Raw genomic sequence first — 27,147 nt, 5'->3', positions numbered from 1 at the left:
ACTATATTTCCCAGTAGGCATCGCGCTCCGGAGAAGGGAGCTCGTCCAGGCGGCGCCGCGGCGGGGTTCCCTGTGGAGTGAGGGGACACAGGTGGGGGAAGCGCGAAGGTCGCTGGGAATTGTAGTTCCGAACCGGGAGAGACGCTCCAGAGCCAGCGGGCTGGAGGGCAGAGCAGGACTACAAGTCCCAAGGAGGCGCAGGAGGGAGCGGGCTGGCCGCCGCCTGAGGGCGGGGGGTACAAAAGGGAACCTGCTGGTGGCGGCTCTGGAGGTTCCTCACCCAGGTGAGGGGGTGGCTGTGGAGAGGGGCTTGAATCCTTTCTGGGCCTGCAGGGTTTGAAACCCCCCACCCCGGGGGTGCAGAGTCACCCCGGTGGCCGGGCGATACTCCGCTGTTCCCCCCGCGCTCTGGGGGCTCAGGCCTGCCGGGTCCCCCAGCGTGAGGGGGGGCGAAGGAGAGGGCTCGGGCTCCCCCGCATCCTGAGGTGTAGCGAGGGGGGGCGATGACGGCTCGGGCCCCCCACATTCTCTGGGGTAGGGGGCCAAACCTCCCTCTGCAGTGTGGGGAGGGAGGGGAATCAAGAAGCCGGGGTGGAGACCAAAGCCCCCATATTTTGTGGGGGACAAGTCGGAGCGAAGGGTGGACAACAAGAGTATGGGGAATGACTAATGTCCCTTTTTCCCTTTGGTGGGATGAGTCACGAGGAGGAGAAATGCCCCAGTGTCTCTTCCTGTAACTCCCCCCACCCCATATACTCACCTTTTTTAAGGGGGACAGATATTGGGGATTCAAATGGCGCTGGTGCCTTCTCCAGTAACCCCCTCAATACACCCACCTTTCTGGGGGTGATGGGCTCACATTTTTGGGGTTCATTTTACTGGGCTTTGCTCAGCCTAGTTTAATCAGAATGAGGAAGGCTTAAAAAGTAAACTAAGCTTGAATGCGACTTAACATTTGGCATTAAAACAGGCATGGCAAAAATGATTCGTCTTAGGATTCTTCTAAAAAAAAAACTTAATAAAAACAAATGCCTGTCTTAATACTAGTAATTAGTGAAATTCCTGGAATGGGAAGGGGAAGTTGCACAAAGGTTTCAAAGCTGCAGACAGAAAATAGCTTGTTGTAATATATTTAGCAAGCAATGTGAACCACAGAAAAATAGGGGGTGTGGAGAATACATTCCCTGGCAAAGAAGCTACTGTACATTTTAACTCGGGGAGCGGTTGCAACATTTTGGTATGTAAGGGGAAGCCAAGGAATTAGAAATCTCTCTTTTCTTCCCAATCCTTACAAATAAATTATGTAAAATCAGATCTCTACCAAATCTAAGACAAGGAAATGTCCACGTTTTTAGGATGATTTGACAGTACAGAATCTCTCTCCAATTAAAGAATTTTTGTAATGGATTCTTAAGGGGAAAAAACACTTTTTCAAATTATCATAGTTTGGCAGTCCTGGCTTTTAGGTTTTGTTTTCAGGAAGTACTTTTTAAAGTGTGTTTACCAGTTTAATCTCTTTAATTGCACAAGATCAGGCTTAGTAAGCATCTAAAGGCATTTCTAAAGCACCTGTAACTGGAGTATGTAACTATACTTTGGCCACAAAACCCTGCCAACATTAATTTCTCTCATCAAACTTTGAAGGTAGCAGTAACAATTGTCATTGTAGAAGTAGTTATTGCAAACTTCTGGCTGACTGAACAATGATGGCAGTTTTGGATCACCCAGTGGCTGCTTTAGGCACATTCAAACCATGTAACTAACTCCTTTTCAGTAGAAACAAGGCTTAAAGTGAGTGTAACTTTCCACTCTTGTAGGGTCTGTTTCAATGCTTGCAGGAGACCTCACATACACTTAGGTCAACTCTGTAGGTCCCAACTAAATTAGCACAGTCCTTATCATAGGTATGTGTTAGAAGAGCAGGGAAAACAGGTTAAAGGAGCTGGAAAAACAAGTCTTTAAAAAAAACAAAACAAAAAAAAAACCTTTCCTTTGTAATGGATTGTGATAAGCACAGCCCAAATAATTGCCTGTCCTCCTACTGTGTAGGTGTCTTGCTACGTGTATCTGCAATATGAATGAGAACCTAGCAGTACACCATGTTAAATTCCTCCTTCCTGAATAAAAAGTGTTTATGGAAGATCCAGTACTTCAGTATGAACCTCTGAAAAATTTGGTAAGTGAGAGTTTTTTGGCCTTTGTAAGTATGTGGTTTATGAAACTGGGATCTAATTTATTTTGCCTGTATGATATCCTGACAGTTACGAGCAACTAAAGGTCACTTTAGAACTAAAAATGCATTTGGCAGCAGAATGGAGACGATAAAATTTCAAAATCTTATCTGATAACCAGAGACTGAATCCACCTGAAAGGTATAAACCAAATTTCTACCACCCACTCCCTTCCTTTTTCTTTCTTTTTTTGTTTTGTTTGACCTGTATCTGGAAAAAAAACAAACAAATTTGTGGATACAATTCTTTCATAATACTTAGTCCTGCCGTACGTGCAGGGAACTGGACTAGATGACCTCTTGAGATCCCTTCCAGTCCTATGATTCTATGATTCTAATACTGGACACAATGCTAAAAATACACCTATGCTAGTATAATTAATGACTATCTTTAATTTAAGTTTTGTTATTTTTAATAAACCTTGAGCTACAGAAGCACCCCTGCATCCAGGAAAGGGATAATATTCTGGTTGTCAGGCTACAAGAGCCAAATAAATACTGCTAAGTAAAAATGTAAAGCATGTAGCTTATGCCTATTCGAGCACATGTGATCAGAACTGACAATAACTTAAGGTTTTAGTTTTTATTTTTAGCATTTTGTGATAGGAAGTATCTAATGTTTAAGGATATGATTCTGTCATTGAGGTCACGGATTCCGTGGCTTTCCAGGACCTCCAAGACTACTTCTGGGGCAGAGTCAGAGCAGCGGCCGCTGGAACAGCTAGCCGGTGGTCAGTGCTGGGCAGAGCGGTGGCTCCCGGTCAACCTCGGGGCCACCGAAACAGCTGACCAGCCCCTGCAACAGTTGGCCGGCGGTCAGCCCTGGGGCTGCCAAACAACTGACCAGGGGTCAGCCCCAGGCCTGCCAGAGCAGCAGCTGCGGTTGGGTCAGCCCCCTGGGTGCTGGAGCAGCAGTGGTCAGCCCCTGCCGCTGGAGCAGCTGCAAACTCCGGCAGCACTCTGTTCACCTCCCCTCTTTCTCCCCCTGGGTATTTTTAGGAAAACTCAGGGACAGGTCACAGGCTTCATTAATTTTTGCTTATTGCCTGAGACCTGTTCCTGAGTTTTACTAAAAACTCTGTGACAGAATCTATCCTTAGTAATGTTTAATTGTAATATCTGTGTTTTCAAAATAAAGGATGTTGGCACTTATGGTCTGGACTCCAGTTTGCCTGTCTTTTTTTTTTAAAACTGAAAGTGAAAGTCCTGCCAGATGTAGTACTCACCAGAGAACTGTTTTTCTAATTTGCATGTAATTTGTTTAATTATGCATTATATTCTGAATAAGCTATCTCCTCCTGTTATAATGTCATTCTAAAGTCAACAGTATTACATTTCTGATTGCATAGGGGATGCAGTGTCTTTTCCCTCTAGTTAAAGTGCTGACCACGGTGTTAGTAATAAGCCTATTAGTATTTGATAGCTAAAGGCTCATGTAAAATGAGATGCATGGTCTTGATTTATATTCTAGTGGATGGATGTCCACAGCACAAACTACCATCAAAGTTGGTGCCCTATTTGGCTGTCTTGCACTTTGATTAGCATGGAGAATGAACTACTTACTACAAGCTGTCTTTGCACAAGGGACCCAAACACTGGCAGCAAAATTTAAGAAACTTTGCATATGTTTTACCTGTTTTATTAATAACAAATTTGAGTTTCTAATTCTGTCTGACTCCTTTCATGAGCGTTACTTTTCATTTAAACAAAATATATGATGTTACAAGCATCGCTTCACTGAATGTCCTATGCCTAATCTGATCAAGTATTCTTAATATATTTACAGGTTTCCACTCTTCTGCATTTATTTGCTAATAGATATTTCTATGAGCAAATATTGGTTCAAATAAAATATAAAAGATGCTTTTATAGTTTGAGAGGGAGAAAGATCAATTCTCTGGAAAGATTCAAAGGCATTTTTATCCAATGTCCTATTTCTGCTGGAACAGCTGCAGGGGAGATGTTCTAGTTCACTACAATCATTAGCAGCTGTGAACAAGTAGCTGTCCATAAATGTAATTGTCTCACTGTTGATTAGTACTCTAATGTATTTCAGGGATGGAAATACAAGAGGTGTGTGGAGCCTATACCATAAACTTGTGTCCAACAAGAATGAGTAACAGTCATTCTGAAAGCAACTAGTTACTGATGTTTTCTTGTGCAGACGATATTAAAATTTTCTTTCCTGAAAGATAAACATATTTAGATGACAGGAAAGTACTTATTTAAATAAATAGTTTTCCCCTCTGACTCTCTTCAATATTTAACTTCATTATACTAACGAAGCAAGTATTGACAGATATTTGTGTGTAGAGTCCAAAGTGATGAAAAATTGATCAGCATCTGACTATAACAGCTGAGGACATTTTCTCAGTGGAAGTCATAAATAATCAAAGAGGCAATATTTACCTTTTTGAGGAGCATGAGGTATAGAAGATAAGACAAATTCTGTCTCTGAGAGTTGGATGTATTAATGAAACCCAAAATATTAAAGCTATACACACTGTCAACATGTTTTTTAAAGCTATAGAATTGATGGCAGTGTTGAACTGCCTCGAAAAGTATCAAGAGTAGTCTTGTCTCCCCTGTGTCTGTTTATAGCAGCTGAAAATCTAGCCTAAAGTGCACGTGTCCTTTGTACGTAGCTCTATAAGTACTCCATGTGATGAATATATTTTTGAGTCAAGTGTTTAAAAATGAGAAACAGGTCTACTACCATCTGAAAATTCTAGGGAGCATGCTTCCTTAAAGCCCACAAGGAACCTGGATTTGGGTTTGATAACAGTCTGGGCAATAGACCAAACTATTTTTTTTTTTTAATCTTAGGACATTTTTGGATGTTTGTCAATTGCACTGTGAGTTACAAGCGAAGGCTTTAAAACTTTTTGTTTACTATAAAATATGGAAAACATAGGCTATTTTAAACTGGAATATTTTTCCACAAGGTAGGTCATTTTGAAATGTTTACTCTTGCATTGTGATAAAACCAGTGTAATCTCCATTATTCCATTTTCTTACTAGAGGGAATTTTGTCACTCAGACTTGACCACGGGATGTATCTCATCTATAGTATTAGTGTACTGGTACTTTATTTTGCCTTTTCACCAATACGATTGAATTTATAGACTCTTGTCACAGTAAGAGGACATTAAACTAAGTCCTATGAAGTCTTATTATTGAAAGGCTTTATACTTGAAACAAAGCTGCATCTACATACTCAGAGTAGAATTATTCTTAGCATTTATATAACCATTTTACATTTTGATAATACCAAACAAAGATTGATATTCAGAACACCCTTATGAGGATAGGTAACTGTGATCTCTGTTTACAAACGTGTAAATTGAGGAGGGGGAAATTGAGTGTCTTGCCCAAAGCTGTACAAGAAATAAGTGGCAGAGGCAGTATTATCATTTAGGATTTGTTGGCACCTGTTTCTATACTCTAATCTCTAGACAAGATGTCTTCTTAAGTAATCTTAGAAGAATGTTGATGATTGAGGTTTGGATTAAAACTAGTGATTGAGGTTTCAAACATGCTGTTGAATAATATATCTTGTTTTCACCAGTAGTTTGGGGACCTATTTGTGAATTACAAATTTATTTCCATCCTGCCCTAAAGATGTCCAATTTTGTAATCCCCAAATCTGAATCTTTTCCAATCCTTTCAAATGCACTTTTTCTTCTGACTTATCTCCCCTCAATAGCCCATTTTATAGTTTGAGGTGACCCAAAGAACTCTCTTCCTAATGCAGTGCACTTCATAACGTAAAAGCAAGATGTACGTAACTGTCGTTCCTGAGGTTCATTAATTCTCTGTTATAAATGTCTCATTTTGGAGAACCATCTTGTTCATGGGGGATACATACACTTCGTCTCCAAATACTGTAATCTGCACCAGTACTAGCAAGTCTAATCAAGTGCTCAATCTTTTCCTGGAGTCTTCAATTATCAGTGTCAGATAGTGCCAAGTACATAATGAACTTGAACTGACTGTTTATTATTTGGCAGTGGTGTCACTTTATTCATGTGTGTAAATTTAAACTTGAACTAATGGAATTGTGGAAGTTGTTGAATTGACACCACAGGAGACTTGACATTCTTTGATGTCCACAGTATGAGGTATCATGCAGTGTAGTCTTTTCCCCACTTTGCTCTGCCTGTGTGCTTAAATCATCCCTGACTGGAGGGACCTCTTCTGGGAGGAAGAGGAGTGTGATCTCCATAGCCCATTCAAGTCCTCAGTCTCTAGGTTTGAAAGAGCTGTGAAGGGGGCTAATTATAGTAGTGGTCACTGTGAGGAATGGACCCTTTTCCTACCAAGACCACCAAACCATTTGGTCCAATTTTTGGAGTTAGGGACAAAAAGTATGTCTGACTACTTTGTTTGGTATTAACAGAAAGACTTATGAAAGTTAAGATTTAAGGAGGTTTTCTCTCAATATAGAAGTCAAATTTGTTTAACATGGTTTATGAGGGTTCCTTTAGCTTTTTTTTAATAATTGGTTGACGTTGCATTACGTGACTCTCAGTAATTTGGTAATAATATAAATTATTTTAAAATTCACCCACAGGATCCTTTTTATGCAACAACACTTCAATAGCTACTTTCCGTTTATTAAATGACACTGAAGGCCCATCTGGAGCGTTCAGCCTGCAGTCACCATTTTTAACTTTTTTCTTCTTATTAAACTTCAGTTGGGAGGTCTTTCATGTTTCCTCTGAAATATTTTCCCTGCAGGTAGGCTGCTTTGAAAGTTTATTTTTTTCATAGTATTTCAGAGGAAAATGGGTCTGGCTACCACACACTGTATTGGCTGTAGTGTGTGTTGATAACATGGTGATAACATAGCAAGTGTTTGAACAGCAGAGTCAGATCAAGTAGTTGAAGATACGTTTTTGGTTAGCTAAACTTTATTAGGACTGGGAGAAGGGGATTGACTTCCATTAGGGTCATTTTTGGGCCTGGCTGGAAAAAGTGGGGAAGAGAAGACACATGTATGTAACAATAGTTTGAAAAACTACATTCTGCTTTATATGGAAATAGTTTCAAAATAATCTAATTTAAATTATTGCAGCCAGAAATCCTAACTAGCTAAACTTCTGTTTGAATTTGATGATGTTGCATCTTAACTTGTAAACTTTATTAAGACTTCAGGTCTCTGTGCTGGGGAGAATAACTATGGCATTACCTTTCTGAAGGGCTGTTACTCTGTATCCTGATACCAATCCTTTGCAGTTCAGTGCTGCAGCCAGAGGAGTCGGTGGTTGTTGTGGGCAGGTTTATCAGCAATGGTGCCAGGCAGTAACTGTTCGTATTGCAATCCCATTGATTTTTGGATCATGGGTGTGGAATAGTCTCTGCATAGCCCTGTTTGGAGCAGACTGATAAGGCTCCTTGTTTCCTAGCAACCACACAGTCTGCCATATCCAGAAACCTGCCCCTCTGCAGCTGGAGTGAAAATTCTGAGTGTCTCAAATTTGTACCTTTAAACAAGGTAAGTCTTTCTCCTCTGAGACGCTGAATATAAAAGCCTTTGTGTTCAGTTAAAATTAACATTTCCTCAGAAGTTTGTTTTGGATGCAGACAGAGAGAGAGAGATTCTACCTTCTCTGTCCTTAATATAGTGTTCCATTATCTCTCTTTTTGTTTAGACATTTCTCATTCCTGGGCATGGCAATGTCATATGTCCTTCTCCTAACTAGACTCATAGCTGAAGTTACAAGCAAATCCACTGAAAGTTTGGTATGTATTATATGTCATAGCTCTGCATGAAATTTCATTCTGCTATGAATGAAATGGAGTTTAAATTGCCTGTTTATATGCTAAATTATCTTAGGAAGGAAGTGGGGGGTTTCCCCCTTAAAATGCTGTTTATAGAAGATTTTCTGATCACAGGAAAAGCAGCACACCCAGAACTTGCCTGTAAACATTAATATCAGCTTTTCCTTCCTTCAAGCAGCGTTTGCTGCCAATGAGCAATATGGTAGGTCGACGGAGCAAATCGTGCCCAACAGGAATGAAAATCTAACCCCAAAATTGCAGTATTGATTGGATGCTCTGTCTAGACAATTTGGCAACTTGTGAAGGTGAACTTGTTTTGAAGACTGCCTGTCAAAGCTTTGACTCCCCCCGTCCCAACACAAACGCACTGGCTAGAAGACATGCAGCTGGTCACACTCTGAAAAACATAGACAATCGTGATTTTGAAAGCTTTTAATCTTTCTAGCTGCTTGGCAGTACAATAGCTACAAAAGTAGCCCAAAATATGGAAACCTAAAATCAGCTTTAAAAAGCTGCCCAAGGCTACAGGAAACTGCTGCTGCCTATTGCACAGTGAATGGGCAGAAATTTATAACCTATCTCCAGGACAGTTTGACCTACAAGCCTTTGTATGTACCAAGCTGCCTATTTTCTCATTGACTGTGAGCCTTTCTGGTTCTTTTAGTGTTCCCTGACTTCCCCTCCCAAACTCCACTAACTAGGTGAAGTCTGCCGCAGTCATTACAAATTTGATTATCTCAACCAGGTCAGGGATGAATGATACACTCTTCCTGATATCCTTGAACCTCATCACTTGCTTGATTAATTGATGACTGCATGTAATAACAAATACTATGCTGGGTTGGTTCAGACTGACTTTGACCCTTTAATCATATGCTTGAATTCTAGCCTGATCTTGTGTTACTTTCCACCAAGCTCAGTGAATCTGTGAGTTTTGAGACTTGAACACCTTGGTATTTTTGAGAAAAAAAATCAGATTTAATACAACTGCAAAGTTCCTGGCTCCCAGCTCTGTGCTCAGTCCACTAGCCCATATTGTTTCAGAACATTTTTCTTAACACCATGAGGAAGGGTTGTGTAGCTTAAATGACACTTTCATGCATTGCAACATGGATATCCAGAGACAGAATGGCTTTTCTGTAAGGGAGGAGTTTTGATAGTAGTATCTGTCTTGCAAAACCACACATTTTTATTTTTAAAATTAGGCATCTGGTGTTTGGCTTGTTTACATGAATATGAAGTGCTCTAATGAGTGCTTTCACTTTATAGTACTGACATCCTTACAGTGAGAGAGGGTTTTGTTTTTTTTTATAACTGAATTCTACTGTTGCTGCATATGAACGTCAAAAAGAGAGCAGTTTTATTCAGGGCGCTGTTTCACATGAGATTGGGTTTTGCCATGATTCTGACACACATTATGTTTTTCACCTACAATATTAATGCAAATCTCCCTTTTCTAAAGGTGCTCTGTGAAATTAGGAAACTCCAATGAAAATGTGAAGTTTAATAAAAAATCAGCCTTATCCTCACTTTGGAGTATGGGGGAGGAATGAAGACCCTCAGATCTGTGCACAGAGGAGACCTAGCTTAGCTGCCTCTGCAGCAGTCCCCCTAGAGCCCACAGAGCACTCTCTGCTAGTCTAAGATCTGTGCAGGCGAAAACAATGAGAACTAAGTGAGACAAGATAGACATGCATCATCCTGCACATTTATTATGGAGTCCCCTTTCTGGTGGGGATTCTCTTTCACAGAGGGTTTCTGGGGCAGCTGTGTCCCAGGGGAGTTTCTGGGGCTACCAGGAGTTAGAGCTGCTGTGAAGCACAGACCCTCATGGATGATCCTGGCCTCCTGCCCCCCTGGAATCTGCAACTTTTGGAGTGGTCCTATGGCCTGTTCTGCAAGGGCCAAAGAAAATGATTAGGGAAAATCTGTTATGGCAACCATGCTGAGAGCTCCTTCTCCAGGGTTTTACCTCAGGAGAGAGTGATCCAGCCCACGGAAATGAACTGTACACTGTTCTAGAAAAGTTGGCAAATGCTTTTACAAAGTGGTTCTATGAGGTCGCATCCAAAATCTACACTGACATGTACCTTCTTTTACATTTGTTCGCAAAGCCCTAATTTCTGCAGTTGCTGATTGGTCAAAATGATCTCATTGATGTAATCCAACCTGTTCTGTATCCTCTACTGCTGATTATTAAAAATGGACAATGAAGTGTTCATTGATACAGTTTCAACTGCCGCTGTAATTTGTTCCTTTTTCATTAGTATGTACTAGGTAAGATTGAGCTGTGTTTTTAATAAAGTCAAGAGCTGTGGGAAATGTGCTGTAATGTTTTCTTTTTAGGTTTCACAGCCAGAATGCTGTATGGATGTATTGGATGCTAACAGCACCTGTCCAGTCACTAACCAGTGCAGTCCAGGTAGTACCTTTGTCCAAGAGAAATTTCCAGAGCATTTTTCTGTAGCCAGTGGCAAAACACAGAAGCTAATTAATTAGGGAAGGAAAGAAAAGTTACTGTACACATGCATCTTGAGGAATGTTCTCTGTATGAACACATGTAACTCTCATCAATTCTTATGGAAACTGTATGCTCACATAGGGAGGATAGTAGCCTGGCATTGCTGAACTTTTTCTTCAGTTTTCACATACCATAAAGTGGTATGATGCAAGGTGTACTATAAATTAATATTTACAAGCACATGTGATGCAAAAATACAGTAATATACAGCTAAGGGGGTGGGAAGAAAGACTTAAGCCTTGGCTAATATGATGCAACTATACTATCTCTTATTACCAGGAAATGATGTGGGTTCCCTTTTGTGCCAATATTAGTTGATTTCCTACCTCCTTTTATCATTTTCCAACAATGCCAGGAGAAAAGATGATCTAATGTTTGTAAAAATCCACCCTTGTTTAAGGTGAAGTGGAAAGCTTTAAAAAATAACCAAACTCTTCTAGACTCAAGATCGGTAAGAGAACATATATGCTTCAATATTACTGATTCTTTGTAGAACTAAAGAATTGAAAATCACGTTTTTTTTCTTATGACTAAAACCATGGGTTCTGTCTTTTCCTCACATTGAATATTAAAAGGTATCTTAAGGTTCGTTATGTTTCTAAGCTAAATGCTTTGCTGCTCAGTTACTTAAACATTACATGATTACTACACTCATTCCTGTTCTTAAATGATCTGAGATGTGGCACAAACTGTTGTCCATAAGTCTTATAGATTCACATCTTTTTGCATCATGCTATAAATGTTAAACTACTGAAACCTTTGGTGTCAGATAAAGTACTTTGTTGCTTTCTTCTTATTTACTATAGAAAGGCTTTGCCCTTACAGTGGGCATGTTTGTGTTTAAATTAAACGTCAGGTGTAATTTATTACTAAGGGCATCAAATGTGCAGCTTCCCTCGGAGGAAAACCTACCAGCAGAGCTGTTTTCCAATCAGTGCCTTACTAATAGTGTGCCTTATGGAATAATTTATTCCAGTTTGGCTAAAGGCTGTGGAGGACTGGATTTTGGCCTACATAGTGAGTTTTTGCTTTAGAATCTAGACTGTAACATGATCTAGCAGGAATATCCTTCTAATCATCCAGCTCCTGGGTCATAAGACACAGAATGAAGCCACTACTGCTTTATTCTATTAAATAAAGTTAGTGCCGAAGACATGCCTTAACTTTTTTTCCTGTCTTATCAAAGATAGAAACTTGTGCCTTTAAACATAAATTGAGAGACAGATATCATCACTCAAGACACAAATTGAATCCGTTTTCAGCCCTCTTTGGTAGGATGGCTGATAGAAAAGACCCCACTTACCTGTCATGGAATAGTTTATACAGGATTGAGTCCTTGTAAACTGATGCAAACTACACAATACCAAAGAAGTTTGGGCAATAGAAAAATACTGTATTATAGGCCACCTTCATATTGTTAATTACTAGCCCCAGAGTGACTGACAGGGTTGAGTCCAATATATCCTGATGCAGAAGCTCCTTTACTGGTTCTTAGCATCTTATGCCTCTCTCTCTACCTTAGCTTATGATATAATACACAGACGTGGTCTTAAATCTTGTTTTAGCAGGATGGAGACCCAGAGAAAAATATAAGCAGGGAGGTTTCTTCTTGTCTGGGAGTTTTTAAGGGATGACATGGAGGGATTGGTAAATTTTCCTATTCTTCATAATTTAAAAAACTAAATGGTGAATGGAGCTACATGAAAATAACCTCCTAGCACAGTGTTTCTCAAACTGGGGTTACAGCTTGTGTAGGGAAAGCCCATGGCAGGCCGGGCTGGTTTGTTTACCTGCCCCGTCCGCAGGTCCGGTCGATCGTGGCTCCCACTGGCTGCGGTTCGCCGCTGCAGGCCAATGAGAGCCGCTGGAAACGGCGGCCAGTACGTCCCTCAGCCCATGCCACTTCCAGCAGCCCCCATTGGCCCGGAGCAGCAAACCGCGGCCAGTGGGAGCTGCGATCGGCCACACCTGCGGACGGGGCAGGTAAACAAACCGGCCCGGCCCGCCAGGGACTTTCCCTACACAAGCAGCAACCCCAGTTTGAGAAACACTGTCCTAGCATGTGCTTGCTTGTAGCTGATTTCTCCTTAATGACCTTTATATGTAGGATAACACCTTGTTTTCTTGTTGCAGCAGGCACATTAGAAATTAAAGCTCTTTTTGTGTGTGTTTGTGTTTGTGTTTGTGTGTGGTATGATAGTAAGTAAGAGACATTCTATGCAGGAAGCCTGTGTTCTCAGATGCTTGATTCTGGAGACTAGAAGGATGTTCCTGACATTTCTCATGCCATTTCCAGCTCAGTGTACATTTTGTTCTTGTGCAGGTTGTTACAGAGAGTGGAATGAGGATGGGAATAGCAGTTGCATTAAATGCAAGAATGAAACCACTTCTGTTGCGTCAACTTACAATCTGACCGATTGTAGAAATAGTAAGTCATCTGCCATCCCGGTCCTGAATTTATTTATTTATTTATTTATATATATATATATTTGCACTGGGGTCTCTTTATACACATTCAGTTCAACCAAGACTGTCCCATAAAAGATTCTGAGGATTTCCATTCCTAGTTTTCTTCTCTGAAATTTCCATCATTCTCAGAGGCCCTACTGTACCTTCGGGTGACAAATCCTTCAAAACCTGTCAGAACGTTCCTGAAATCAACCAGCAGAGACTGCAGTAGAGCAGTGTGAGGCCCAGCATCCTGTAATCTATGATCTTTTGTCTCCTAATCTTTAGACACCTTTTGTTTACACATTAGAATATCTGATCTTTACAATCAAATGCAATATCCAACCCATATCTTTCTGTGGCTTTTAAGAACTCTCAGTATCTGTAACATGCACAACTCAAATACCAAAATGTGTTTGGGTTTTTTTTGAGAACAAACAAATAATTAACATTGAATTTCTTGAATGATTTAATCACTATTTTCAGAAACAGGCATTTACATAGCCACATACTAAGGACTCCTTCAGACCTCAAATAGCTCTTTTATTCAGGAAGCGGGACTGCACTATCTCATATGTAAGAGGCTCCATTTCTCATTTTTGTTCTCCTCTGAGTAGGGAGACCAGACAGCAAATATGAAAAATCAGGACGGGGATGGGGGAATAATAGGAACCTATATAAGAAAAAGACCCAAAAATCGGGACTGTCCCTAAAAAATCGGGACATCTGGTCACCCTACCTCTGAGCAGTCCATTCCATTTAATTAATAAATCGTTTAGAAAAACTAACAGAAGAGGCTTCCTGTAAGGGCAGTGCAGTAATGAACACTTTTGCCAGAAGAGGGTGATCATGCACCTCTTCTTTATTTCTCCCAGGAAGTGGTAGAGGTGCTATTATCAGGCATCAGATATGATATGATGGCTTAGGTCACTCAAAACCTTTTCTAAAGCTGCACTGAATTTAATGCTTCTTAAAAATGCATTTTTCCCCATATAGCTGGTACCAGAGGAATGAATTTTCCTATGAATATAAGTACCGTAACCCCCTTTCTACAGAATATAGGTAAGTAAATGGAATTGTCTTGTGTTGGGGGGTAGCCACTCTAAAGCTTTTCCTGTTGTCATCTGCACCCGCTTGACAACATAGCATTTGATACAATCTCGGTGAGATGTTTTCTCCCATATTTTTAAGTGTAGCAGCCATTTTAGAGTAGTTAATTACTCAAGATTGTAGGAGTTTTTATTACTCTTTTTTTTAAAAAGCCAAATTTTGACATAACTGCACTTCTTCTGCAGGATGGTGTTTTGTCATGATGCAGTTTGCGCAGAGAGAAACAGTTATGCCAGTTACTTGCTAGGTGACTTTTAAACCTGATGCTCCAGCAAGTGTTGTGGGATTTTTTTTGGTATGCCAGTTGCCAATTCTAACTAGATCTGATGCCGAATGACTTTGACTGGCTCTTCTAGGGCTTAAAACTTTTTATTTCTGGACCTGGTTGTAAACTACACCAGTCCCTTTAACTTGACTCCGTACATGCATTGTTTCACTTGTACTGCAAGCAAATATAAATTGAAAATAATTAGATTGCTGAAGTATGGGCCACTACTGGAGGTAGGATCCCAGACAAGGTGATTCAGTGCTCTGCTCTAGAATAGCCACTTAATATGAATGCTCATGAAGTGAGAGCGTAAATGGTATAGTCATTAACAAGATTCATATATAGTTGGGTGCTGTACAAGCTCCTTCCAGACAGCTCTGCCAGTGCACATAAATCTTGACCTGCAGCACCTCTTGCTATTGTATCCCTGTACTTCTCTGGCAGAGCCCACCAGAGATGCCCAGTTGTGTTATCTTATGATCTGCACAGAAGGGGAGTGGGGGCTCTTGGATGTGAGTAAGCCTCATGATTCCTGGTTTGTCAATCAAATTCTAATTTATTGTGCGTGTAAAACAAGTGCTGCTTATTTCCTTTTATACTGTGTGTGATGGAATAGAGGTAAATCACCTTTGCATCTGCTCTGTGAAACTTGTACCCAAACGGTAAAGAAGAAGAGCTATCCTGCCCAGGGAAACTGAGGACTAATATATAGCTTTTTTTAAAAAAAGGAATTGCAAGATCTAGGGAATAGCTTTGGGAACTTAAGATAATCTATGTAGTGTTATACTAAAAATCTCACTATGCCAAGTGTTTAAAATCTTATTAAACATCTTTTGTCCCAGACCCTGAATGAAACAAATTAAAAACAGAATGAAGCCAGAATTTGTACTGCGGTAAAGTCTTTGTATTCCGTTTACAGTAAATACCAGAGATGTGGTGTATCTGCTGTTTCTGTGTCCGGAAAACAAGAATTTCAGCATTCCTCTGCTTCGTAAAATAAATCTATGCCACCTCATGTGATCATGACCTTAAACAAAATAAGTTAAGCAAATTGAGCAAATGTTCTGGAGAAATTTTTTTGCTAGTGTCTAACTTCCCTTTGAGGCATTACAAATTGGCCATTTTGAAGGCAGAATACCAGATTTAATGACCAATGGCCTGACTCAATCCTGTATTGGGGAATTTAAATTTACCTTAAGTGTTCTTATTATTTTGGTTACGAATCCACTTTTGTTCAATGCCTGGCAACAGCAGGTTTGAAAAGGATAAGGAAGGAAACACTTGGAACAAAAATCTGTGGATATCGTCAGGAAAACAGAATTAAAATAGTGTAGGTAGAGGCTAAAACACAGGAAAATTAGTATTGGAGGATATTTCCTAACAATTTTGATGAGGTTTTCTGTTTGATATTTTGATACACAAAAGGAATGTTCTTCTGTCATCTAAATGTAAGGACGTTTACTCTGTATTCTCTATAGCAGTGATGGGAGAATAAATCCCTTTGCCCCTTGTATCATAGGGGTTTCTAGTAAATAACAGGCTATTTCCTCTGATTTCACAGGGGGCCCAGAAGTGGCAGCCTCTCTCATTTTAGGGACATTCTTCATCAGTTTATTCCTGATACTGTCTGTGGCTTCATTCTTCTACCTCAAACGTGCCAATAAACTTCCAAATATGTTCTACAGAAGAAATAAAGGTAACGTTTCTTAGTCATTCTCTGTTTCATCATTTATTTACAGAGAGAACACCAAAACCTTTTCCATATGTTTTAGAGTTCCATGTTCTACATTATTTTTAATGTATGTATTGTAATCTGTTCTGTGCACTTCTGTACTGGGACCAGTGCAGTCCTACATATGCGTAAACTGAACTGGAAATAGAGAAACAGTGAGGTGGCAACATTTGCAGACGATACAAAATTACTCAAGATAGATAAATCCAAAGCAGATTGCAAACAGTTACAAAGGGATTTCACAAAACCGGGTGACTGGGCTACAAAAATGGCAAATGAAATTCAGTGTTGATAAATGCAAAGTAATGCACATTGGAAAACATAATCTCAACTATACATACAAAATAATGGTGTCTAAATTAAGTATTACCACTCAAGAAAGAGATCTTGAAGTCATTGTGGATAGTTCTCTGAAAACATCCGCTCAATGTGCAGTGGCCATCAAAAAAGCTAACAATGATAGGAACCGTTAGGAAAGGGATAGATAAGACCATAAATATCATATCACTCTATAAATCCATGGTATGCCCACGCACTGAGGACTGCATGCAGTTCTGGTTGACCCTTCTCAAAAAAGATGTATTAGAAATGGAAAAAGTACAGAGAAGGGCAACAAAAATGATTAAGGGTATGAGTTCTAGATAGACTTATGTGTAGTGTGGGGGAGGAGCCAGTGGTCATGGTACATGTAGGTACCAATGACATAGGGAAGGATAGGAGAGAGGTCCTGGAGGTCAAATTTAGCCTGCTAGGTAAGAGATTGAAGTCCAGGACCTCTATGGTAGCATTCTCTGAAATGCTTCCAGTTCCACACACAGGGCGAGTTAGACAGGCAGAACTGAAGGGTCTCAATGCATGGATGAGATGATCATGTAGGGAGAAGGGGTTATGATTTATTAGAAACTGGGGAAACTTTTTGGGAAAGTGGGAGCCTATACCGGAAGGATGGGCTCCACCTAACCCAAAATGGAACCAGATTGCTGGCACTTAAAATTAAAAAGACCGCAGAGCAGTTTTTAAACTAATGGCTGAGAGAAGGCCGACAGATGCAGGGGAGCATGTGGTTCGAACAGACACATCCCTTAGGAGGAAGATCTATTAATGGAGATTCTCTATGTCCTAGTAAGGAGAAGAGGATTGAAAATGATAAAATACAGGTAGGATCTGATGAGAAACAGTCAAATGAAATGGCAGACAGCTAAAAAGTGACAGGCTTTTAAATGCTAAAAGTCAAATAATAAGATGGATGAGCTAGAGTGCATCATATTAAATGATACTGATATAAAAGGCATCACAGAAAGTTGGTGGAATGAGGATAATCAATGGGACACAATAATACTTTCCAATACTAATATTGGAAAGACAGAACAGGTCGTGCTGGTCGGGGAGAGGCACTGTATGTGAAAGAAAGCATAGAATCAAATAATTTAAAAATCTTAAGTTAACCAAACTGTACCATAGAATCTCTGTGGATAGTAATTCCATGCTCTAATAAGAAGACTATCACAGTAGGGATATATTACTGCCCACCTGACCAGGATGGTGATAGTGACCATGAAATGCTCAGGGAGATTAGAGAGGCTATTAAAATAAAAAACTCAATAATAATGAGGGATTTCAACTTTCCCCATATTGACTGGGTACATGTCACCTCAGGACGGGATGCAGAGATGAAGTTTCTTGACACCTTAAACGACTGCTTCTTGGAGCAGCTAGTTCTGGAACCCACAAGAGGAGAGGCAATTCTGTGCTCCACTTAGGACTAAATCAAGGATCTGGTCCAAGAGGTGAATATAGCTGGACCGCTTGGTAACAGTGACCATAAATTTAATTATATTAACATCCCTGTGGTGGGGAAAACACCACAGCAGCACAACACTTGCATTTAATTTCAGACTGTGGGAGTACACAAAATTGAGGAAGTTAGTTAGAAATTAAAAGGTACAGTGCAAAAAGTGAAATCCCTGCAAGCAGCACAGTCAACCTGTGGAACTCCTTGCCAGAGGATGTTGTGAAGGCCAAGGCTATAACAGGGTTCAAAAAAGAACTAGATAAGTTCATGGACGATAGGTCCATCAATGGCTATTAGCCAGGATGGACAGGGATGGTGTCCCTAGCCTCTGTTTGCCAGAAGCTGGGAGTGGGCGACCTGATGGATCACTTAATGATTACCTGTTCTGTACATTCCCTTTGGGGCACCTGACATTGGCTACAGTTGGAAGACAGGATACTAGGCTACGTGGACTTTTGGTCTGACCCAGTATGGCCATTCTTATGTTCTTATGAACAGCTTCCATATGAGGAGAGATTAAAAAGACTAGGACTGCTCAGCCTGGAAAAGGAATGATGAAGGGAGGATATGATAGAGGTCTATAAAATCATGAATGGTGTGGAAAAAGTGACTTGAGAAGTGTTATTTACCCCTTCACATAACACAAGAACCGGGGTCACCCAATGAAATTAACAGGCAGCAGGTTTAAAACAAACAAAAGGAAGTACATCTTCACACAATGCACAGTCAACCTGTGAAACTTGTTGCTAGGGGATGTTGTGAAGGCCAAACCCACAAATAGATTTAAAAAATAATTAGGTAAGTTCATCAGGAGGATAGGTCCATCGATGCAACTTCTCTGGTTGTTTCTAGGCCTCTGACTGCCAGATGCTGGGAGTGGATAACGGGATGGATCATTTGATGATTGCCCTATTCTGTTAATTTCATTTGAATCATCTGACATTGTCCCCTGTCAGAAGACAGGATACTGGGCTAGAGAAGTTTTGGAATCTCCATCATTGGAGGTTTTTAAGAGCAGGTTAGACAATCACCTGTCAGGGATGGTCAAGATAATACTTAGTCCTGCCTCGAGTGCAGGGGACTGGACTAGAATACCTCTCAAGGTCCCTTCCAGTCCTATGATTTTATGGACCATTGGTATGACCCAGTATGGTCATTCTTGTGTTCTTATACATGGAGTAAACACTTCCTCTGCACTCCGTGTATATTTTTCGTGGCAATACAGAACTTATCTATTTTCAATTTCGTTTTTGCACGGATGCTTCTTGTGCAGCCTCAGTGACTAACACTAGTTGAATTATTTTATGGTTTCAAAGGGTCCAGCGATCCAGCCCTTCACATTAGATGGTACTAAATGGTCTATATCTGGAGTACACACTAATGCTATGTGGACAAGCAGCATTTTTATAGAATTTGACAATAATACTTTTCATCCAAGGCGCTCCAAGCACTTTGGAAAGTTTTATTAAGCCCCACAACACTGTTGTTTTATACCAGTTTTGCATATAGGGAAACTGATGCACAGAAGGACAAGGGATTTACCCAAGATGAGGCAGCAGCAGCAGAATTAGGAAGAGAACCAAAGAGTCCTAGTTTTTCCTCTGCTCTAACCACTACACTTGCCTCTGTGTTTCACATGGGATTATTTGGGAGCCCCAGAAACAGAGGAATGACACGTTTTACTTCAGGAATTCTTTCATTTTATAGCGAGCTCTCCCCTGCTCACCCTTAGTTTCTGCTTTTGTAGAACGATATTGGAAAAAAATGTAAATCTGAAAAGCAGCTGTGTAGCTATAATCTAATGAGCTGAATTCATCCCTGTGGTAACTCATGAAAGCCAGTAGAATTATACCAGGTATAAATTTTGCCCAATATGTAATTTTTATGGAGTCAGCTGGATTTTTCACACTCTCTCTTCAGTTGCAGAATCTGTGTAAAACAATTCTGTGTATATTATTGCACCCTAACCTTTCCTGGTCAGGGAGCAAGTGTGTAAATATAGCGTAGCTCAACTTCTGCCCAGTAAATTTTGAAATAATATAGAAATGTATCTGTATTTCTCTACTTGTCCCGACCCCTTCTCTGTCAACCCCACATGTAATAGCTGCCATTTAAGAGGTTCTACCAGTTTAACAATGAGGTACTCTTAGTCAGATCCATCCACTCATCAGCTGGGTACCCCCTCACCTCCACTTAGCTTCTAACAGCCAATTCAGAACAAGACCGTCTCAACAGAAATCAGTAAATAAGAGCAATACACAAGCAAGGAGGAATGTGAGATCAAAGTGGCATGTAACCTTAATTGCATAGCACAGTTCTAGTGAATTTGGTGCCACTTAATATAAAGTGTACAATAATAGACACCTAGATGCTAAGCTATTTTGTGCTAAAGAAACTGTTAGTATCATGAAAACTGACAAATCGAAACCTGTTCTTACAAGTTTCTTTCAATAGGTTTAGGTACCACAGGTCTCCCTTCGGGTGTTTATAAGTGGGTCAAGAGCTATCGTGCTGTGACATCTAATCTGGCAGGTCACCAAACTTGTGCTGTTTAACAACATTTAGACTAGAATTTCCACTTTTTGTGCTGCTAGTTCCCTTTTGTCCTAACATGTCACAATGTTGAAACTGAGGTTTTTATCTGAGGGAGAAGAGTTAAGAGCCTGTTGGAGGGAATCTCTTAGGATTTCTGCCAGGCTGAATTTCATTTTGCCTGGCTTTTTGCTTTGTTGTCAGTAAAGGTTGGTATCTCCCAGTTTCTTCTGCTGCATCTGACTGCTATACCCTGCTATCTCCACACCATTTGCTGCCTTCACACACTGACAGCTAGCTTCTACTGCTTTCCTTCCACGTCAGCTCCTTCAAACAAAGTGATGCTCCGATGGCTACCTCAGGGAGCAAAATAAGAACTGATTTAACCCTGTAAAAATAACTCTTTCCTGGAGAGCTTGAGAATCCTGTGTCCTTAATGCACAAAAACATCTTCTGGGCAACGTGCTCTGATTTCCAAATACTCTTGTACTGATGTCTCCTCAGAAGCAATGGAGGGAGAATTCTCCCTCGAGTGTTGGTTGGGATATTGGGCCTATCAGATTGTTCATTGGGAAGAATTTCTACAATACATAAGCAATTGAAGCAAACAGTTCCAACCTTTTAGAACAATAACGGCCTGTCTCTTTTCCCCTTAGCATCAGTTCTGCAGCCCAGTGAAACAGTAAGTAAAATCGTTCCTTCTAAGGGACATAAACGTCTTTCAAATAGTGTTATTTATAGGAATACTGTCAGGTCACATTTTTGGCCCAAATCTAGAATTTTGTAGAAATGAAACTGTTACAAAACTTAAACTAAAAAGAACTGTCCCTGAATTACTTTTAAAAATTCAAGTCCGAACCATTTAAAACAGCTATTCCCCTGCAGTTTTTATAACCCAAACTTTGCAGCATTGTATTGGCATACAAGAAATTGGAAGCAGAATTGACTAAAACAATAAAGCAAGTCTCTCAAGTTTGTTGTCCATCCTGAGAAAAATGCAAAAGTAAACACAGCATTAATAATGAGAAAATGGATTTTTTTTAGAATTTATATTAGATGTTACTCTTTTAAGGAGTTGTTAGCACAAGTGAGGACATTTTGCTTATTAAAAATAATTGTAACCTTGGTGTCCACTTCTAATTTCTGTAATATTAGAAAATGCAAAGATCTTTTATATTTGACTTGATCCTTATTCTGTTCTGCAGGCATCAATGATACCTCCACCTACTTCTTCAGGTAGGTAATGATCTATTCCATGTTTGAGGGATCTTTAAACTTTTCAGTGAATATTTTCACCTCCAACAACTTGCTCTGGTAGCTTTTTTGTTAGCTTATAGTTAAGAAATACAAAACTACCTACCAATATCCCTAAAAATCTGAATCTCATTTTGGGAGTGCCAGGAATACCCAGTAAGTATAAATATATAAACAAACTCCAAAATTCAAACGACAAAGTCTGTTCAGGGAACAGAAGTGTGACAATGTCTGTAATATTAGCATTTGTTAATCTGGTGTAATTTCAGTTATTAACATGGACAACTACATTATCTAGTAGAAGTGATGCTTCCTTAATGGTGTCTTTGGCAGCTAGGCGATAGATGGCTTAGAAATAGATGGATGAGTGTTCACATTTTCAGAGGTGTTCAAAAAATGAATTATTCAGAGTGGGACATGTTTTTAGGGCTGGAACATCTTGAGGATTCTTGGGTGGCTCATTTTCAGGCTCACTGGATTGAACGTCACACCTCTTGAAACAAATGACACTTACATGGTGTTCGGAACATGAAAATTGTGCAGGAGTTGGCAGAGTTGTTTTAATAAGCATGAAAAGTTCAGGCAGTAACCCGTTCTCTGGATTGGTGCTCATCTAACCGGTCCTTTTTCGTTCTTTCTTTTTGAACACATGTTCTTTCATGTGGTGCTGAGTGTATAATTAAATAATCCATTCTAGGGATGCCTTTATTTATTCTTAACAAACCTCTACTGAGAATTTCAGGAAAAAAGCAGACACAGAGGCCACCAAAAAAGGCATCAGTACAGTAACAAATATTATTCTCAAAGCTGTAGCTGTCTGTGATGCTGATGTGCAAACAAGAAAGCTTAATGAAACAGAATCATATTGGCTACTTCTCCATTCATAACATGGGAGAAGGTGACATCAATCACTCTTTGTCAAATAAAAAAGTAAGCACTCTTTCAAGTTTCAAGTATTTCTGAAAACAATGCAAAGTTAAAAGCAAATTCAGCGATACGTAACATTGCAAATATTACAAAACTGTATTTGCTTATTTCACATATAGGTATCAAAGAAACTTCTACTGCCTAATAGAGTATATCCAATTATTTAATCAGGACACTACTGAAAACTAGTCTATCCTTTACAGCAGAACCTCAGAGTTACGCACATCTCAGGAATGGAAGTTGTTCGTAACTCTGAACAAAACAAAATGTTATGATTGTTCTTTTAAAAGTTTACAACTGAACATTGACTTAATACAGCTTTGAAACTTTACTATGCAAAAAAAAATGCTGCTTTTAACCATCTTCATTTAAATGAAACAAGCACAGAAAGTTTCCTTAACTTGTCAATTTTTTTCCGCTTCCCTTAATTTTTTTTAGTTGTTTATGTTTAACAGTACTGTACTGTATTTGCTCTTTTTTTGTTTTTTTTGTTTTTGTTCTTTGCTGCTGCCTGATTGTGTACTTCTGGTTCCAAATGAGGTGTGTGGTTGACAGTCAGTTTGTAACTCTGGTGTTTGTAACCCTGCAATTCTACAGATATGCCTGATCTGTGTACTCTGAAAACAATGACAAAACTCCTATTGACTTTAAAGGAAGATCAATCAAGCCTTCCAGGAACTGAATAAAATGTTGTTGGGGGAGGAGGATGTTAAACAAGCCAATCTGTTTACTTTCATTGTGTGGTGTACATGGATTATTTTTAAATCTAAGATGCAAGAATTAAGATTTAAATCTTTGTTACCACAATCTTAATTTTAGGCCTTCCTGCAGGCAGCATGCTGACTCTAAAGCTATGGCTACACTACGAGGCTTTCAGCGACACGGCTGTGCCACTACAACTGTGCCCTAAAAGCCACGCAGTGTAGCTGCCGCCAACAAAAAACTCTCCAGAGCTCTCCTGCTGACAAAAAACTTCCTCCGTCCCACAAGCAGCAGCGGCGTTGTTGGCAGGAGAGCGCTGTTCACACCAGCGCTTTTCGTCGGTAAAACTTTTGTCATTTGAGGGTGTGTGGGGGGGATTTTTTTTTAACACCCCTGAACGACAAAGCCCTTGTCTGAATTTGTTCTGGGCTTCAGGGAGTTATAATCTGATAGAGCCAGGAACTCCTGAATTCTAATCTTGGCTCTGATCCTGAGACCCTGAGTGGGGGCAAGTGTCTTAGCCTCTCTGCCTTGGTTTCTATAGCCATAAAACATGAATAATATGTGGCTTATCTCTGTAAGGCTGAAAATGGAAATAATAATGGAAACACTAGTATCCAATGAGCACTCAATTCAATAAGTAACTAAAGTACTTCCTTCAGAACAGGTGTATTAGTGGGCTTTGTTAATATTTAGTCATCGGTCAAATTTTCCTCTCTATATTCTAGAACAACAATAGCCACTTTCAGATCATTGTCTGACTTGTTTAAGTATGAATTAATTATGAAGCCATGACTAGATAGCAGTTACTAACTGTGTGTCTGTGCCCACTCTTTCAGTTCGAAAGCCACGCTACGTCAGACGAGAGCGATCGTTAGTGATGTCTGCATCTGCTGCTATGATCCCTTCTGCTGAAACCAGGGTCAGCAATGTTTAGCCTTCAAAACTTACGAGGACTCAGTACATATGCACAGTGTTGGCGAAACTTTCTGTAGCCGCTGGAATGCCAGGAAAATGTCAGGAGCAGCTGACCTAAAAACAAGCCGAGCCACTGTGTCAAATGGGTTTGTGCCAAACGTGGACAGAGGAGTTGAACTAATGCAAACATGATGATTATAGGATATATCCAGTTCTGTGAACTGCTTTGATGGGCTTGAAAAGCACTTTTCCAGCTCTGTGGTTTCATTTGTCTCCTAACAGAAGCTATGTTAAAATCTGTAAAGAATCTTCCTTTTTTGGAACACTTTCAGCTTTGGCAAGATCATTTTCCTGCATTGTGGTCAGCTGTCTGGCTGTAGAGCAGAAGTCCTCAGTGCAGCAGGCCGAAACGGATTTTTCGAGGTGGGCTTGTTTAAAGGACACGTTTGTAAATGTTAACTCTTAAGTGCCATGGCTTTAATGCTGCAGGAAAATACAAATGTATTTTACATGAAGTATCTCAATGCAAAAATTGATGCCTTCAGAAGCATCTTCTTCAGCTTCTTAGTCATAGAGGACCATGGTTTTTAACTGTAGGTTTAGACCCACCTATGTCCAGATATTGTCATCATAAGGGCTGCTGAAGACTGTGGTCAGTATGGGTCTGATCCAAAGCCCATGAAGTTGATGGAAGTTTCTCTAGTGAATTTCATGGACTTTTAGGTCAGGCCCTACATGAGGATCCATTTGCTGTGGCTTTGTAGTTGATAAGCTGCTATTTCTGCCCCACTGAGACACCCAGCCTTGCCTCATTCCAGCATTTCATGAGGGTGGCTGTTGCGGTCTAAAGGAAGGCACACTCTCTAAGCTAGGTTGAGCCACCCTGAGCACTTACACACATTGATTTCAACTGGAGTTGTATTGGGAATTCTCACCAACACAAGTAAGGGTTTCCCCAATCTAATCCTCCATGCACATAAGGCCTGCAGATCAGCACCTTAGCCTTTGAGTTCCCCCACACACCACCTGCCTTTGTTTAAACCTCACTACCACAGTGTGTTCTTTAGAGGAAATGTCTTGTGGATTTTTGTCACCAGCAGTGGTAGCCATCATGATTTCAAGAACACAACAATTTATTCTTATCTTTAAAAATGCTAAAGTAGCTGTCTCTGGCCAATGTGACACCAGTGTGGAGAGTGTAAACCTCATAATTCAGATACCCTCTCTGCCTCCAGCCAGAGGCTTGTTCAAAGCTATAGAGTAAGGTTTGGGTTGGGAGCAAGGAAGAGCTACTAGTCTTTTTTATTAGATATCTATTTTATGCACATTTTAATGCAGTGTAAACTGTTTGCATTTCTTTCCTGAGAATGGAACCTCTCATTTTGCAGCTTTCCTCCAGGGAGTTCAAAGACAGTGGGGCTAAAGAGGAAACTATGAAGGAGCAGGGCCTGCTAGCCACACACATTGAATCACTATATGTAAAACTTTGACTCCCCTGTTTGATTAAATCCAACCTAGTTTTAATTGCTATTTTTTTCTGTCTGCTAAAACTTAACAGCCACAGTAAGTCAGGCCGTTTGAGAGGGGAAGCTTCCGTTCTTGAGTACGGTATGTGTATCGTTTGTCTATTCCCAAACCAGGAGGTAGGAGTTTTGCCAGAGTTACTTTCTATGTCTGTTCTCTATGTATCAATAGGATTTACCTCTGATACAAATGACATTTTGAGGTGGTAGGAAGACATAGGGGCTATGAACTGACAAAGTGTCGGAAACAACTTAACTTTATAGGAGAAAGAAGTAACTATGCAACGATACAATGCTTATGAATCTGTCAATGAAACTGCATCCATGCATGGCATAGTTGCTCATCAATTCTTTCCATACATAAATCATTGATGGGTCATTCTCTCCATTGCTGTGTGGGGACTGTCACTGGCCCATGTCACTGCTACATGTCTGTATCTGTCTGATGAACCCTGTCTGACCCTCAAGTGCATCACTATAACAGTTTAGTGCCAAGTATCCGATGCTTCGTCCCCCTTCCCCCATCCCCAAGACAGAGTTCAGGTTTCTCAGTGCCAATGTCGCTTTCTGTCAAACTTTTCAAACACAGCAAACTTTATTCCCATGGGCTTTGTAGTTTGCTCAGATCACATTAATGCTGTCTGACCTAACTGGATTCCTGGATAGAACCTACTTAGGGTTTTTTTTGCACTGTCACGTTAAATGCATACTGTTGTTTTCTCCCCCACACAGCTGGTTTTATTGAACACTTGATGACTGAGTCTTGAGCTATAAATGATTAATTCAAGGACAAAGGATTGATATTTAATGTGCCGGGGTATTTTTAAATTGTGCCAAAATAAACACCTTTCAGCTTTTTTTAACTATTGTTGAGGTCATGGATGTATTTCCTTTCTAAGCACAGGAAGAAAGGGGCAAACTTAGCACAAGAAACAAATCACTGATCCATCTCACTTGGCGTGTTGCCTCTTCCACAGCTCAGGTTTCAGGAGAAAGTAAAAATGTCCATAAGTCTCCTGTCCAATTATGCAATATGATAGCAGGGCAATAAGAGGGGAGAGGAGCAGAATTCCTTGATGATTGCAGAGAATCTGTTTTCCTCTGGAAGCACTTAAACGTGTCCCCTTTAACTTGTTTATCATTATAAATGCTCATTTACAAGGATCTAAAGCAAGGAATATATCACCCTTTATGCCTGAATTCAGAGGTGATGGGCCAAATTTTCTACTGGCAATAACTCCACTGAAGTCAGTGTAGTTATGGTAGATGAGAATTTGGTCTAAAGTAAATGGTTGTTTAAATTTCACATCACTGAGTTGACATAAGGTTGTGTGGATCTTGTACTAAAGAGACAGAAGAGGGTAGCAAGAAGAAATCTAAGACAATGAGGCTGTCAGGTAAAGTAG

At 40.1% G+C, this 27,147-nt stretch overlaps 1 protein-coding gene across 6 annotated transcripts; it reads left to right on the top strand.

The window, feature by feature from the left end:
• The first annotated feature begins 21 nt into the window (after window positions 1–21).
• Window positions 22–26,602, top strand: C21H1orf159 (chromosome 21 C1orf159 homolog). 6 transcript variants are annotated; one of them, XM_039509037.1, is made up of 10 exons: window positions 2,054–2,176; window positions 7,639–7,727; window positions 7,885–7,975; window positions 10,361–10,436; window positions 12,859–12,963; window positions 13,980–14,045; window positions 15,923–16,057; window positions 21,074–21,099; window positions 21,623–21,653; window positions 24,140–26,602. In XM_039509037.1, exons 3-10 carry the CDS (start codon window positions 7,904–7,906, stop codon window positions 24,235–24,237), a joined length of 609 nt encoding a protein of 202 aa, XP_039364971.1. In that variant the 5' UTR covers window positions 2,054–2,176; window positions 7,639–7,727; window positions 7,885–7,903; the 3' UTR covers window positions 24,238–26,602. The 6 variants fall into 6 exon arrangements, with proteins under 6 accessions (XP_039364975.1, XP_039364974.1, XP_039364970.1 ...); XM_039509039.1 differs by having other exon boundaries at window positions 7,858–7,975; XM_039509041.1 differs by lacking the exons at window positions 7,639–7,727; window positions 7,885–7,975 and adding an exon at window positions 22–91 and having other exon boundaries at window positions 2,050–2,176.
• The last annotated feature ends 545 nt before the right edge of the window (window positions 26,603–27,147 follow it).

This window comes from Mauremys reevesii, linkage group 21, assembly GCF_016161935.1.
Source record: "Mauremys reevesii isolate NIE-2019 linkage group 21, ASM1616193v1, whole genome shotgun sequence".
Classification (NCBI taxonomy): Eukaryota; Metazoa; Chordata; order Testudines; family Geoemydidae; genus Mauremys; species Mauremys reevesii.
The sequence above is the reverse complement of the archived record's forward strand: the minus strand, read 5'-3'. Positions and strand labels throughout refer to the sequence as shown.